At 50.2% G+C, this 16,645-nt stretch overlaps 1 protein-coding gene across 3 annotated transcripts in view; it reads left to right on the plus strand.

The window, feature by feature from the left end:
* Positions 1–16,645, plus strand: part of ERI3 (ERI1 exoribonuclease family member 3) — a 225,557-nt gene that overhangs the window by 70,313 nt on the left and 138,599 nt on the right. For all 3 annotated transcript variants that reach the window (XM_054037792.1, XM_054037791.1, XM_054037793.1), the window contains exon 6: positions 8,270–8,342. In XM_054037792.1, the coding sequence (XP_053893767.1) occupies positions 8,270–8,342 (73 nt within the window). The remainder of the gene's footprint in view (positions 1–8,269; positions 8,343–16,645) is intronic.

Here is a 16,645-nt window from a genome sequence, read left to right on the forward strand (position 1 = left end):
GCTCTTCCTTGCATGTTGCCTCTTGTCTCTTATTACTAATGGAGCATGGATGCCTTTTAGCTGCTGGTCAGCCCTCATTAATATCTGGAAGTGACAGGTTGACATTTGTAAGGAAGAGTTTCAGTGACCTTCGTGTTGTGCGTGTAATACCGGGTTCTGACTCCCTTATCCTGCTGGTGCCTCAGGAATGCGTCCCATCCCTTTTCCAAGGGGCAAATCGCTCTTTAACCCCTTCACGGCTGCCAGGAACATCCGCGTCTGTCTGTCTCCCTAGCTGTTCCCTACACAATGTCCAGTCAAGTGAACGGCGTGTCTGTCTGTCCTGGCACGCAGGCGTCTGTCTGGTTGAGGATGTTACTGGTACCCCGGTACGGCAGTGTTCTGATCTAGTGCTTGCTCCGAAGATGCTGGAAGCAGAATTGAGTGAAGCTTGGTGCTGGGGCTGATAGCAGGGACAATGATCGGTGAAGCACCTACTGTGGATGGGAGGATCTAAAGGAAATTCTTTAGAAACTAAGAAGCTGCTGTGATGCTGTTAGAATATTAAGCCTGGTATGTCAGAGAGAACCGTATCTTCTGCCTGTGGCCCCGATCATGCACACCCTGTCTAGGTACCATGGCGATGGACGCTGCCTGGATAACCCCTCTGTGCAATCTGACATGATGCTCTGTCTGGCCTAGAGTACTCCAGATTGGTTGGTAGTTGGGCTGCCTGCACCTCTCTACGTTCTGCACTGGTGTGGGGCTTTGAAAAAGACAGCGAGGAGCCGTGGCAGCGGCAGCATGTAACGTTCCTCCTCGCCTCAGCCCATCCGAGGCAGGGCTGCTGGGGCTGAAATTCATTAGTGCTCCCTGACAGCCGATGGAGGCTCACGCTGCCGGTTCCCACTTCCTTGCTCTCCTGTCCCTGCTTCATGCACACTGATACTTAAAGCTGATGTGCAGCTTATAGGCGTGTTGCACTGACAAGTTTGGGGGCGGTGGAGAGAAGTGAGGTGGTGGGAGGAAGGCAAGGGGAGGGGAAGGCACTGTCTCTGGGTTGGTATGAAAACAGAGTGCGATTTTGACCCTCACAAGTGTATTGTCCTTCTCCAGCTGCTGCTTGTGAATTTTAACTGCCGCTGCCTCTTGGACTGTTAGGAGTGCAGATGGGAAAGGGTCTCCCGCGTGCTTGGCATCAGGGCGGGAGGATGGGAACTTGGCGCTAGTGTCGCTCGGAGCACGGCTCTCCGGCCGGGACCAGTAAAGCAAGGGAGCTTCCACCCCAGCATGGCGATCTTTGTGATCACTGTCCTGCTCTGAGAGGGCTTGGGAGCGGGATGTCCAGCTTCTGTGAATTTAACCAAGCTACAAGTCTCTTAGCTCTGGCTTTGTTTTGAACTGATTGTAATTGTGATTGTCAGGCCTTGCCCCACTCTTAAAACAAGTCTCAGACGTGGGTAACTGCTTCTGTCATTACTCATGAGAGCCCCTCCGGAAAGGAGCACAAATGGGCAAATTGCCCTGTTCTCCCTCTGCCTCTGTTCTGTTCCCAAGTGGTGTGTGTGTGGGGGGAGCTCCAGCTCTGCCCTTGGTCGTGAGTTTGCGTGTGGTTAATTTGACCACAGGTTTGTACCTGGGCTTTGCTAGGCCCTTGCTGGCCCTGTGTGCTTTACCCGTCTGCAGGTGGGGTAGAAGACTGAAGGAAGCAGTGGCGTCCTAAGGGAATTTAGACTGTGTGCTTTAGTCGCAGCCCAGCGAGTGTGCAAATAGCAAAGGAGGGCTCTGCATGCCTGGCGAGTCGTAGCTAGCTGGAAATAAACCAGCCTCTAGACACCTCTGCTCTACAACTGTTAGCAAAATCCCCCTCCGAATAGAGCCTGGCGGAGGTGAAGTGCCCTGCACCGCTACCGGTAGAAATACTTGCTACTTGGATTGGTGTGGGCCTAAAGGTAGATCATCCCCCATTGGCAGGGAAGAGTGTCGCTTGAACAATGCAAGGGCTTCAAGGTTGGGTGAATCAGGAGCCCCTTACCCTGGATTAAAATAATAAATGTTTGGATGAATTTGATGCATTGAGCTTTAGACGCTGTCTGAACTAAATTCTCTCTGTAGTTTCTGTTGCATACAACGCTTTTCTCCACTTCCTGACCTGCTGTGTGCATGGTTATCAACCACGGCAGTGTCCCTCTTGAGAGGAGGGTGCTTTTCAGTGAAGGGTGAGTGTTTTGTACAAAAAATGGAGAAGAGTATTGTATCCGTTGAATCAGCAGAGGGAATTTAGTTCAGGATACAGTTATCCAAGTGTCACAAGCCATCTCCCTTTTATGGAATTATGATGTCACAGATGACTGCCCTGTGAGGTCATGACTTCTTCCTCTACACCTGGAATTGACTTTCACAGCACCTGTTGTCACATAGGAAAGTGTTGTTTCCTGGCTTCTTTGTGGTATGTTGTACCAAAGGCCTGGGATACCCTGTCTGTGCTGAAAAGCAGCCGTGTGTGTTATTCCTGGACAGCTGAGCGTGAAGTCACCAAGACTGTCCTCAGAACTCGGGCACGAGGGGGAACTTTCCAAGTCAGTGTGCCCATATTCACTAACGCTCGTCTACAAAGGAAAGTTGTTGTTTTTTAACCTGGTTTAATTAAAATCAGTGCAAAGCCCCTTGTGTGGTTACCCTTCTAAGAGAGGGTTATTTTGATTTAGTTTAAACCTGTTTCCTGTCAACTTAAGGTAAACCAGAACAGGGTGGATAAAAATGGATGAACTTCTGGGGAAAAATAGGGTTTTTCTCATTTTGTGTAAGTTATAATAAGCTTTTCTTTTTAAAAATATACCCGTTTAAAATGAAATCTGAATGTAATGCAAAATATGTTAAGGCCTAAACTTATCTCTTAAAACATTTGAAATAAAAAAAAAAATATGTTGAGTTCATGAGCTTCCATCAAAAACATTGTTAAAGGCTGCTTTGCCGTATAAAGAAAGAATCGGGAAAACATCTAACACAGGAGGTCAAGCTTTATAAATATGGCACAGTAGTAGTAAATAAGCAATAGATCATTCACTATTTTCTAACATACTAAAATGTAAATTAATAAGAATCTGAAAATATTAAGCTATCTCATTGCTTAGTTTAATGTGTGTAGTTGTAGTGTACCCTCCTAAGTAGCAAAAAGGTGTACCAAATCTAGTACACAGGCTCTGTTTCGTTGTAAATCAGCATGCTCTCAGTGGCTGTATCGACCAATGAGCGTTCCCTTGCTTTAGACAATAACTGTAGTACAGATGGAAAAGTTGAAAAAAATCGATGATTTAAATGGCTTTGATTTAAATCAACCCCCCCTGAACCAAAATGAAACCACTATGAAATGTGGTGGTGCTTCTCTCCAGGGGGTTTGTTCTGGCTTAATGACATTGGTTTAAATTCACTCCTTTAGTTAGACTGGTGCAGCTTTCTAGTGTGGGCAAGGCTTTGGCTGTATTTTTATAATCACAGCCTTCGGCCCCCATTTCTCAGTCAGACATAGCACCTTACCTGTCCCAGGATGTGGCTATTCCACCCCCGCTGCACAGTCTGTGTTAGGCGGGGAGGGGGCACCCAAACCTCCGCCCTTTGCCAGGTTTCTGAAGGGGCGGGTCTTGCACGGGACCATACTGCTGCCCCTTCACCTTTTATACTGAAGAATGTCCACCGGAGATTTGATGTCTCAGCATTCAGTTCTTGATCTTCACCTGAGTAACCACCTTCTGATCCAGATGGAGCAATGCATCCTGGGAGCTGTAGGCTTAGGCTGCCCCTCAGCTAAAACTCAGAGCCCCATGTTCTGCAAGGAGCCTTGGGACCATGTTTTGGTCTACCCTGCTTTAAACCGTGGGGCATTATTGGGAGGCATTTCTAGCCCCCGCTTCTCACACTGTCACCTCACTCTGGGCACCCCCTGTCTCCTGCTGCTGCGCCCATGTCGCTTAGATCAGCGTTGCCAATTTCCCTCTGAGCTGAGAACGTTTGGGAGGGGAAGCGGTCAAATGGAGAGTGGATTGCAAGGGTGGAGAAGGTTGGTGAGAAGATACTGATGGCTGCTGCCATCCCCTCCTGTCCCCAGCGTGCAGGGGCTTGGCAAGACTGTAATTAAAGTATTCCGCATGTGTTACACAACGAGGCCTACAGTGCATGGGTTGTTTTTTTAAAGGCTGAGACCAGGTCCATAAATAGCAAGATTTAATGTCCCTTTATCTTTCCTGAAGAGGGACTTGTTCTAACTGGCTCAATATCAATACACCACCCTCTGTGAGGAAACTGGCCCAATTTCTTTGTCTTCTGACATCCTGAACCCAGAAGCAGATGGACATGAACCAAGCCCGATTAGTCAGGAGACTGGAGCATTAATTTTTTATACACTAGGACCACCTGAGTGACTGAATTCAATTATGGCTCCCCCCTGTATTAATGTGGTGGCTCATAGCAGAGACTAAGGAACCTGTTGAAATGAGAAACCCCTATTTCTTGGCTTGACCCCCTGGATAATTAGGGTTAAATTGATATGCTATCGCACCGGTGACACATTTTATCTGCCTCTGTTTGTACAAGAGGATACAATAGTGGAGGAAGGACCAATCTGTGCCCTGCTCTAGCTCCCCAGACCGAGATAAAAGGTGTCACTCGTACGATAACGTCCTCGCCTCACGCTCCTTTATTGTTGCTCAATTTGCTATTTTTTAATCCCATCTTTCTTTCTTTCAATACCCTTGGTCATATTTTAACTCCATGCCATCGCATAATGATGCCCTGCTAAATGTGTGCGGAGATAGGCGACTCCGGCTGACAGCCCTCCCAGATAACCAAATTCCTGCCCATCCATCACTCGCCTGCCCTCCTTAACTTAAGGGAAGTGATAACTAAAGCATGGCCGTTTATCACGGCCGAGCTGTGCTCTTCTTACCGGCTTGGAGAGCTGGCTTCAGAGGGAGAAATAAAGCCATGTGACCTCGCCTCCCATTTGCATACGGCTCCTCTCTCAGCCCCATTTACTTGGCAGTGTACGAGATGTGGTGGAAAATGGAGCTCTTCTTGTGTGTCCAGGCTGCCTTAAAACGATACAGAGCTGCTCCCACTGGCCAAAGCAAATCTGCGAGCTTGGCTGACTGAGGGCAGTGTGCTCCGCATGTCCTTCCCGTGCATTTGAAATAGCTCTGTCCTGTAACCCTCACAACCCAGCCAGACCCGCGTTTTCAGAGCCGTTGTGCTTTAACTGCAGGCACCTTTGCTGCTGAAAGGACAGTTTCTGCGTACACACGTGTCTGCGCTAGCATCGGGCTGGAAGATCCTGCAGTGGGTTTGCGCTCTGCCCTGCGTATAGGTTGGGAAGGGAAAGCTGAAGGCTGGGGTGGGCGCTTCAGGCAGCCAGCATACAGCTAAAGTGTTCAAAAAGAACAGGAGTACTTGTGGCACCTTAGAGACTAACACATTTAATAGAGCATAAGCTTTTGTGGGCTACAGCCCACTTCTTTGGATGCATATGCTGTAGCCCACGAAAGCTTCTGCTCTAATAAATGTGTTAGTCTCTAAGGTGCCACAAGTACTCCTGTTCTTTTTGCGGATACAGACTAACACGGCTGCTACTCTGAAACCTAAAGTGTTCAGTGGCTTCACTGTATCCGTCTGTGTATGTGTGTGAAGTGGGGCAGTAACTGGGGGGCCAGTTGACAAACCAGAAGGATCCGGAGCAGTGCACGCGGATGCATGTCTGCAAACTCCCTGGTTCGCAGGGTGGGGTGGGAGAGGGAGGCTGCGTCCCGCTTGCTCAGTTCAAGCGGGGAAGGTGAGCTGCACAGTCTGCCCTGTTCAGCGAACCTGGGTCCATGTGCCAGTGGAGGGCACGGAGCTCGCTGGGAGAGAACCTGCTCTGCTCTTCCGAGAGCGGAATGAGGCCCTGACCCATCCTTCGCTGCTGTAACAGTAGAGTGCGGGCTCTGCCCAGCGGGTAGAGCGCAGACCCGCGGTGTAACAATTACAGTCCCTAGTGCTCACACAACTGGGCTCTCTGCCTCCCTCTCGTGGCTGGACCACTGCTGCTTGTGAGCCAGCAGGCCGGGCCTGTTAGCTCGGGCAGTCGAGGCTCAGGCTTTTGGATCCAGAGGTCCTGGGCCCGACCCCACTGCCGACGTGTCGCCGTGCTTCACAAAGATGAGTCGGTGTCCCTGGAGCCGATTTACGGTTGGGCGAGCTGGAGCACGGAGAGGAGAAGAGACTGTCCCCAGGCCCGGTGGGAGGTTGGCGGGAGGGGCCAGATCTCCTGGGAAAGTCAGTGAAGTCTTTCCATGTACTTTAACTGGGGATGGATTGGATCCTCTGAGTTCATACCACTTGGGCTAGAAGAAGGAACCTGCTTGTTTACTACTGTAAAGCTCCCGTGTGGCTACGTAGCAGCAGTCAGAGATTGGCAGGTGTAGCCGCTAGACGGGTCCTTTGTTTGAGAGGGCTCCGTTTCTTTCTGAACTTGCCTTTGGTTTGGGAACAAGTGGAAAACAGCTTCCTTCATGAAACGGCTTCTCTGGAACTTGGGCTGCCGCTGGCCCTGTCTGATTGGCCCTCCATGATGTCATGCCCAGGTCTGCAAAGCCTAGTAAAATGCATGCCTCAGGCTGTTTTTAATGTGTGAACTCCATTACCTACTAGCAGTAAGTGACCCCGGGGGTATATTTCAGGGCAGCTGGCTCTAGCATCATACAAGCCATGCCCGGAGAGGAAGGGACTGCATGTCTTATTGCTTAATCAGTAACTCACCTTTAGAATAGCCCTTGTGCTGCTCCGGCAGCTTCTCCTATTGACAAGCTCAGTGCTGCGGATGGGGTTTCATTTGGGTCTCTGTCTGGAGTAACTTTGGGTCCAGAAAGATGCTGTGTGCCCCCCACTCTGCACTTCTCTGGGTTGGGGCTGCAAGAGCGTATTCTGTTCTTGGCCATCGCTGGTGCTGGGGTGGGCAGGAGCCCGCCTGACCTTGAATGGGTGCAAAGAATGCCCTGTTGGCTGGTGTCCTCCCCAGATGTCTTCCAGCTTCCCTTCTTCAGCTTCCCATGGATTTGCTGGCAGCACCCACAAGCAAGGGTTTTCCCTGCAGCCTGCGTGCCGCCCTCCTGGCACTGACCTCGGCTAACCGTAACGCGGCTGCGGCATGCCAAGTCTCCTGTTAGCTACACAGGCCGTTACGGGGATTGTGGTAATTACATGCACACGTGGATCTAATTAGTCTCTTTATTTATTTATCTGGAATGTTTCTGCTCTCCAATAAAAGAGCCTCTGTCCAGCGCTGTGGACAACTTCAACAACAAACGAACAGGCCCACTGATTACCTCTCATCAGATCAAATTGAAAATAAATATAACTAACTTGCCTTCGTAATCCGCACAGAAGTCCCACGGCACTGCTCTCCAGCCAGACCCAGTGCCTGCCTTCTCACAGGCGAGGGCAGGCCTTGCTGGTGCCCCAAAGGCGAACAACCCCTTTCAATGGCTCCCTCTCTCTTTTACCAGTGGGGCTTCAGCTCCGGGGCCTCTGCTGCGGGTGTGTCAGGGAAGAGGTGGTCTCTTAGGGGCTGAGCTGTTGAGTACCTGTGATCTAGCCATACAATTACCTGAGCACGTATTTAAACGTCTGGGCCTAAAAATCCTGCTGTGTGGAAATCCATAGCCCTGGGCTGGCATTGTCCAGCTGACACACGCGTACGCTGGCCCTGCAGCCCGTAAAACAAACAGTGTGGCAGGGGACGCCATGTAGGAAGTGTCTGAAAACTGTCACCCCTGAGGCTTAGCTGGGTCACCTGTGTCCTGTGGCTTGGCAGTCACATTGTCTGTCAAGTCTCTTTGGTATGTAAGCTCGCTGGGGCAGGGAGCTGCCTTTCCTCCGTTACTGGGGAGTACAATTCATGACAGCCCAGATGCTCCAGCCATGTTCTCCCCAGGGGAGGGCTGGGCGTAGTGTTGAAGGTACACACCGCTCCCATGTAAAACGCCCACCCTCCTTGTTACAAACAGCCCACGTGAGGATAGTTTGGCAGCGTGCACACGTAACCGGCGCATAGCCAGGACCTACGATTTCAGCTGAGTTCCAGCTCTCAGGAAGCGCTTGCCAAGTGCCTGGGATCCTTCTGAAGTGCAGCACATTTAAGTAGACTCAAGGATCTCGCTTTCTCCTCCTCCTCCTCACCACCAAAAGTGCATAATAAAACTTGGAGTTTGTGTTGTCAGGATGCAGTAATTGAATCGAACCTGCTCTCTCTCCTCTCTTACAGGTTACCAGGACAATGCCAGTACTTAGGGCTGCCGGTTGCTGATTACTTCAAACAGTGGATTAATCTGAAAAAGGTACTTTTATGCAAACCGCCACGGTCCCCCCATCCCCTCCCGCTCTCCCTTCCTCTTCTGCTCTTCAAGGTGGTGTTTAATAACTACTGCTGTTTTGCATTGAAATGAAGGAGTTATTTTCTCAGAGAGGCTGGGGCTGAGCGAGTCCTTCTCCAGCTCCGTATTGTATCTCCGCTAATAGAGTCTTACTGTACTTGATGGAATATGTTCTGCAGCTGTGGAGAATCCCATTGTGGCTGGCCTAGCACTGTCTATCTCTATGCATAATAGCACAGCACTCGGAGGCACCTCTCCAGTGAAGGTTGTGTCAGCTTGTACGGTGCTCGCCCTGTGTTTTCTCTTCCAGGGGTTTAGAGCTCCTAAGATCACATTCCCTCAGCACGGGGAGGCTTGAAGTGCATATAGGGAAGCATCTAGTTATACATGTCGTCTTTATGCACATTTTCAAAAAACAATTCCCCCTCTCCACCCCCCAACCCTTCTTCCCCCTCCCCCTGCCAAAATACCCCCCTGGAACTATGAAGGGCCTGCTCCACAGCTAATGCTCTGCACTTCCACACAAGAGACCCAGGTTTGATTCATTCCCTGTTGTGGGCCTTTCAAAGCATCAGAGCGTCTTGCCTTGCTCTAGGTGGTCCCTTCTGGCTGATGGAGGACTGGCCTGGGTGGGTCTGAAGGAAGTCCTGTCCCGGCCTCCCTTGCTGCAAGGGAAAGGTGGTGTGATGCCAGAGTTGCCAAGTGGTGCGAATTGGAGGGGGAGAGAAAACTCGGGTGATTGCAGGGGCTGTGAAAGGGGCACGAGGGCCTTGTGCAGATTAAAGCTGTGGTGATAATTCCTTTAAAGGCTTTTGCATCACTGGGGCTTGTTGTGCCATTGAATCGAACGGTGTTGGCGACTAGCCCTGTCCTGATAATTAGGGACTCGGTAAACAGAACTTGCATGAAAACAGCTCTGCGGAATTTGGGGTTTTAACTTCGGCTTTTTGTTTGTTTTATTGTTTTAAATGACAATGTGAGTGACAGGCCAAGCAGCAGCACAAGGACAATTTGCATGATCTACTCCATCAAACAGGGTAGAACATGAACGTAACAAGGGATGCTGGCAGCACGTTCCCCGCTGAACTTGTCAAGGGGATCTTGCATTCCCTGCTGTCAGAGCAAATCTTTTGGCTGATTGCTGGGCCTCTGTAAATGAAATCTGAAAGCACATTGGGGCATTCTGCAGTTCAGTGACCGTTCACGATCGCCATTTGAAGTTCACTAAACTTCTGGTGAATGGATAGCAGCTATATAACCAGCAGGTTGATTGGGGGAAAGGGGGGGGGGGATCAAAACAAACAGAAAAGCCCAAACCAAACCCCCTGCACTGTGATGTTTGATATTAACCGGCTGAGCCCCAAGCTGTGCTCTGCCTCTTGGCCCCAAAACAAATAAATGATGGCGGTTTGCAGTAGCCCTCGGCTACCTTGTGTAGCAAGTTAGGAGTCTGGGTTCATCATACTCCAGTTAGACATGCGGGCAAGGGGTTTTCATGGATCTTGTTTCAGCTGATACTCTAAGCCCTCACTGAGCTCTCAGCGAAGCACAGGGCTACAGTGGGAGAGGGAGGGAAAGACTCGCTTCACGTAGCTCTCTCCCAGCTCTGCACTTGGCATCAAGGGGTCGTGGGCTGGGGCTGGGAGGCTGTTTAACCGTGAGTGCTCACTAGCCGGTCCCATTCGTCCTCAGCCCAGCGGGGAGCGAGCCCAGCTTGAGAGGGAAAGGAGATGCTTCACCTCTTGGGGTAGCTCCTCTCCTACCACTCACAGCTCCCTGTCCTTGAAGGGTGTTCACATCTGGGGAGCATGGGGGCGGGGAACTCTGGCCTAGGTAAACATTTTGCCTAGTTGTGGCCTTCTCTAGTACTGCATGGAGGTATGGGGTAACCAGGGACCTGGATTTCCTTCCAGCTGCTCAATTTTCCTGCAGTCCCTGCCACGGTCCTAGCCCCAAACACACCCAGGAAGGCAGTGCGTCTGTTGGGTAGAGGAATACCCTGGGCATAGGGAGACCCGGCTGTGACTTCAGCGAAGTCCCTTCCCCTCTGGGGTCTCTGTTTCACCTTATCTGGTTACTGTGTAAGCTCTTCAGGGCAGGGTCTATCTGTGTTCGAGCAGCGCCCAGCACAGGGGCCCTGGTCTCATTTGGGGCTTCCAGTTCTTACTGTAGTAGAGATAAATAATAATGGCCAGGTAGGAGAGCAACTTAACGGGGACCCACCCCCTCCCAATGGCTCAAACAGCCCGACGTCCCCTCCTCCTGTCCCTCCTGTCATATTCCCAAGTCATCTGCCTGCGCCTATGACCTGATCCCCTGGAGGAAAATCTTGATCAAGCTGCTGGGATTTATGTGAAATGGCCAGTTTCTAGGGCGTGGCTCATGCAGAGACTCTGGTTTCAAATGTTAAGAAAACAATGTATTTGAGTTTATATGAAGTATGTAACTAGAGCAGTCTTTCCACAGCACAGGCAAACCTCTGCTCTGTCACCTCTAGCATGGGCCTGCATTTGAGTTCATTGGTAATAGGAGAACACTACCCAATTAAAAGGAATCACTGCCACAAACTTAAGTAAGCCCAAAGAATGGGAGCACGTGACTTGAAAAATTACAGGCACGTTTCAGTGTCTCTGTGTGTGCATGTGCATAGATATACAGCTTCCAGCCCAAGTAGTTCCACTGGACTTCAGCGCAGCTACTTACGTGCCTAAACATGGGCATGTGCCTTAGTACCTTGCTGAAATGAGCCACTGGCACCTGCTGATCACCTTCCCCCGTCCAGCAACCCTGTAATGCAAGTCCCGAAACCTCCCACTTAACAGTGGCACCAGCCTGTGGTTACCATCTAGGCTTGGAAAGGAGTGAAGTTGGTTGATGAAAATGCATGTACCATACTAGCATCATAATTCTACCAAAGGTACCCTTATATACTGCTTCAAAGTAACCGCGAGTCCTGTTGCAGAAGCCCCAACGTGCGTGTTGGGACCAATTTCCCCCAGCACCAAGTATGTTTTTGGGATAGTTTATTAGTGGTCTCTGGAAAAGGGTCTTAAATTGCATTGTGTATTGGGATGAGTTGAGTAAGGACTCAGCTGCTGTGGGTGGAGCAAAACACAGTAGCAAAGGAGGGGAGCGTTGTCTTTTGCGTCACTAATACCCCAAATTGACACACAATCTGTTACTGTTGTTTTATTGGCTTCGCCCAGTGAGCCGTGCGTCTTGCCCTGCGGAAAGCCCACGCCATGTTTGCACACTGCCTTTTTAATGGAAACGGGGCCGCTGAGGCTGTTCTTCGGTCTCCAGCGTTTTGCTTAGATATTAAAGTCCCGCTGCTGACTCTAAAACAGTCTGGGAATTCGTTCACACACTCTGACCTTGGGTGCCCTACTGATGGTGTCGCAAATGAGGTCGCGTGTCGCAAGATGAGTTGTCCACCTGCCCATTCTTATCCCTCTGCACCAGCGTATTTGTGATGCTCTCTCTCTGCACTGGTAAGAGACTCAGAGAGACTAGTTTGAATTGAGAGCTTTAGTTTAACTATACGTAGCAAGAAATGCTTTGGCACCCATGCAAGACTTGACGTGTACGTTACAGACCAGCCTGGCAGCGTGTGCTGTCGGAAGAAAGAGCTGAGGTTTGGTTCTGAGGCTCGCTCCTCAAGTCAACAGAAGGGGTGGGCCGGGGCCTGGGGCCGCTGAGGTCCCATGTTTGTTGCTCTGTAGCAAAGCCTTGTGTTTGAGGTACCAGCCGCGTTGGGGGACAGCTGTCTCCTTTGGCTCTCCTCCACCAGGGAAGGTTGTTGGATCGCAGGGCCCTGGGACGGGCAGAGCTGTCTTTCGCTGAGGACAAAAGCCAAAGGAAAAATTGCTCCATGCAGCTGAACGCGTTGACAGAAGTTTGACTCCCCCTTCCCCCCTGCTTGCTAATGTGTCCCCTCCACCAAGCCTAATCGCTGCTTGCTGACATTTGTAATGTCACTGAGCGATCTTGTATCTTTAGTGAACTGTCAATGCAGAGAGGACTCGGGGCAGGGAGTTTATCGCGCCCTTTGCTGTGATTAGATAAGTATTCAGGGAGGGCTGCCGAGGAGAGGGTTTTATTAGAATGCGTCTGTATATCAGATAGCCCCTAAGCCCCCTCGCCAGAGAGAGCCACTGAGCATCGCTGTACCGTCTACCCGCTTCCATTATGCTTCTGTCTGAAGCTTTCCTTCATCAGCAGAGGTTCTGTGGGTCAGGGTTAAGCTGCAGTAATGGAGCTGTGTACTCCCAGGCGGGAGCTCCGGACTGCAATAGCGGAGGGGGCTTGCAGATCAGGGTTGAGGGGTATTGGGGTAGCTGTGGGTGGCTGGGGCCCGGGACTGGAATAGGAAGAGGGGCTGCGGGTCAGGGCTGAAGTACACTGGCAGAGCTGGGTGTAGCAAAGCTTTGCCAAGCCTCTTTCACCTCAGAATAAATACAACAAAGTGTATTGACCAGGGTCTGCAGTGTGTCTTTTGTGCTTACATAGTGCTTTCCATCCTCCGATCTCCAATCCCTTTGCGAAGGCTGTGGATGTATCATGTTACAGCTGGGGGAAACTGAGGCTGGGAGGTGATGTGACTTGCCCAGGGTCACACAGTGAGTCAATAGTGAGGCAGAGATGGAACCCAGGCCAGCTGGCTCCCAGCTCTCTGTTCGCTCCACTAGACCAGTGGTGCTCAAGATTATTTGATGGCACCCCCTTCTTTGTGTCTGTAATAGTTCACACACACGCACCCCCCCCACACTAGTACATACATCAATATACGCGGTGGGGTGCTTCACTTGAATCCGTTTTCACTTCTTTGTTTTTCTCTTGAGTTGGGTTTTTTTGGTTGCACAAATGACCCAATGGCCCATTGGCATAAGAACAAAAGCAAAACTGCGATTGTGGCATGCTAACACACCGCGTTGTGGCAAACGTACAGCTGGCAACGACTTTGTATAATGCTCTGCTGGCATACCAAAAATCCGCCAAAACGCCCGGCGCCATCTAGAGTCAAACTCACAGTGCTATCTGACGACTTGAGGTGTCTGGAGCAGTGGTTCTCAAACTTTCCAGACTACTGCATCCCTTTTAGGAGGCTGATTTGTCTTGTGTACCTCCAAGTTTCAGCTCACTTAAAAACCACTTGCCTACAAAATCAGACATAAAAATACAAACGTGTCACAGCACACTATTACTGACAAATTGCTGACCTTCTAATCTGAGCCTTAGCCCTGGTCTATACTGGGCGGGGATTGATCTAAGTTACGCAACTTCAGCTACGTGAATAATGTAGCTGAAGTCCGACGTACTTAGATCGACTTACCGTGGTGTCTTCACCACGGGGAGTCGACTGCTGCCGCTCCCCCGTCGACTCCGCCTGCGCCCCTCGTGGCGGCGGAGTGCAGGAGTCGATGGGAGAGCGCTCGGGGGTCGATTTATCACATCTAGACTAGACGCGATAAATCGATCTCCGCTGGATTGACCGCTGCCCGCCGATCCGGTGGGTAGTGAAGACATACCCTTGGTCATTGTCTGTTTGCAATTTTAGTTTGTATTGACGTTGATAGTGCTTCTCACGTAGCCTGTTGTAAAACTAGGCAAATCTCTGGATGATGTACCCCCTGGAAGCCCTTGGTGTGCCCCGGTTGAGAACCACTGGTCTGGAGGAATCAGCTTTGCTAGTTATTCATTGCTGTGGGTAAAATGTGTGCAGTAAGTTATTTCCCCTAAGGCGTCTTATGCGCCCCCCAATACGTTCCGCGCCCCCCAGTTTGAGAACCTCTGCACTAGACCACAGCCGCCCCACCCAGCAAGCTAGAATCAGATTATTTCCAAGAGTATCATCAGTTAGCTTAGACTGTAATAAAAATCATTCTGTGTCTAGTATTTATTGTAACACGAGGGGAGGCGTTGGCTTAGGCTCGTCCCCTGCTCCTTTCTCAGGCTTTGCGGTTTCTCATGACAACTCCTGTTTAGGTTCGTGATCTGCTAGGCCAGGTCGGGTGTCCTGTCCATGGTAAACTTCCATGTTAAGGATTTAGAGCCAGGGTCATGCTAGGCTGCAATTCAGTGTCTCTTGAGATGTAAGGGTAACAAAGGACCTTGTCTGGAAATGGAAAGACAGCATCAATAAAGGGCAGCTAACAGCCCGACACTGCAGTGAGTTAATGCTGCCTGAAGGGGTAAAAGCTTGTACAAATACATCAGAGGGTGTAGGCCAAGAGTGAAAGGAGACCCAGCTATGTATGGGGAGGCGTGACGTTAATGAGGAGTCTGAAATGTGTGATCACTCAGGTACTCTTTAAAAACTGAGCAAGAAGAACAGTAGAGAAAGAGGCGTGGACAATTCAGAAGGTAATGAAGGCCATAGCAACATAACTGTGGTTTGAGAACAGGTAGGACAGTCCTTGGCCCTGCTGGGTCTGAGAGTCCACAGTTAAGGTTGCAGAAGCTGTTCCTCTGTGTACACTGACAGATGCTGTCTTCTCGTCGCTCTTGTAAAGCGCAAAGACTGTCGGAAGCGTTTTCTCTTGTGTGGCTAGTGAGTTCTCTTTGGACTGTTTTTATTTTCTCTTCCAAAAATCTTCCTTGTCATGGGGCTAAACCTCCCTGCAGACAAAGTGTTGAGCTTGTTTTGTGAAGAAATGTGAACATTCCCAGGTGGTGATGAGATGCCCCTCGGCACTGTGGTAGCAGGTGCTTTAGAAATATGCCTGGGGTGAGATCCTGGCCTTATGGAAGCCAATGGGAGTTTGACCTTTGCCTTCGGTGGGGGCAGGACTTTTGAACCCCTTCCTCTGGAGATGTCTCGGCTTGTTCTAATGATCATCTCCTACAAGGGTTGTGACGTGTTCCATTGTAGTAGCTGCCAATCTGAGTAGCTGCAGCCTCCTGCTTTGCTGGAGATGTTTGTGAAGAGGAGCTGATTCCCTCTCTGGGACCCCCTCGCCCCACTCCTGTGAGGAAGAAACAAAGAGCCGGTGGCTGGGCGGGGATAACAGTCTGAGGCCTAGCACGGTAGAAACAGAAAATTCCCCTATCAGATTCCATCAATCTGAACTTCCGTCAGGACGCCCCCTGGCCCCACTGCCCCCCAAGATAGGTTCCTTCTTGCACAGGGTGCAGGGTACGTGGTGATGTAGTATTTTCCAAGTATCATGTGCCATGGCCCATTATTATGTCAGTGCCGAGATAATTCGGTGACAGACGCTATAGAAAAACCTAGGATAATGTGCAGTCATTTCTTTGCTGGAGAATTTTTATATCCATATTTATATCCACAGATCCAGGTGAGATGCTATGACCTTTCGGAGGACCATCCCTGGGGTGCCTCACAATGCCTTGCTGCCGTAGCTCCCACCTGGGCCACTCAAACAGCCTTCTAGCATGCAACTCTCAGCCTCCGTGTCTGTGTGTAACTGCAGCCTGCCAGCCACTCCAGTCACACTCTGCCTTCCCCCAGCCTCAGTTACCACATGCAGGGTGACCCCAACGCACTCCCACTCCCGCATTTCCTTCCCCCTCCCAAAATATGTATTCTGAACTGCCCTGCCCAGCCCTCTCCTGGACAGTTCAGATAACAAAGGTCTGTTTACCCTGTAAGGGGACAATATACAACAACTTGCTACCTTAAATGGAGTTACCCACACAGTTTACAACACTGGATTAATTTTGATTAAAGAACAAAAAAAAGTTTATTCAACTGCAAAGAGAGAGGTTTGACGTGAGTACAAGTATTAAGGAATTAAAGTCAGAAGTGGGTACAAGAAAAATAAAGATTAAATGCTTCCTAGCACTATAACTTTACAAACTAGGCTTGGTTCAAGATATGTGTTACTGGCCAGTCTTCAGGGCAGGTCCCTCCCAAGTTAAAAAGCTGGATTCATTTGTCATCTTAGATGCAAAAGAGAGAGAGGAGCAGGGAGCGAGAACTTGGGGTGGTTTTGCCCCTCTCTTGTATAGTTCAGTCCCTCTTTGAAATGCATTTCCTTGAGCGTGACCCCTAGATCAGTGATTTCCAACCTATTTACCATTGTGGGCTGCACATGTGGCCCACAGCGTGTTATGTGGACTGCATCCAATACTACCTGTATGGCCCTGGGGATGTCGCATGGGCTGCAGCTGTGTGCTGATTGGGCCGCAGGTTGAGAACCGCCGCCCTAGATAAAGTTCTTTCTAGCTCAGTGCCAGGAGACATGGAGCCTTGTAAGGGGGAAATTTGCTCAGTGGTTTGGTAAGATGCAGATCTGTTTGTCCCT

The sequence above is a fragment of the Malaclemys terrapin genome, chromosome 8 (assembly GCF_027887155.1).
Source record: "Malaclemys terrapin pileata isolate rMalTer1 chromosome 8, rMalTer1.hap1, whole genome shotgun sequence".
In the NCBI taxonomy this organism is placed as follows: Eukaryota; Metazoa; Chordata; order Testudines; family Emydidae; genus Malaclemys; species Malaclemys terrapin.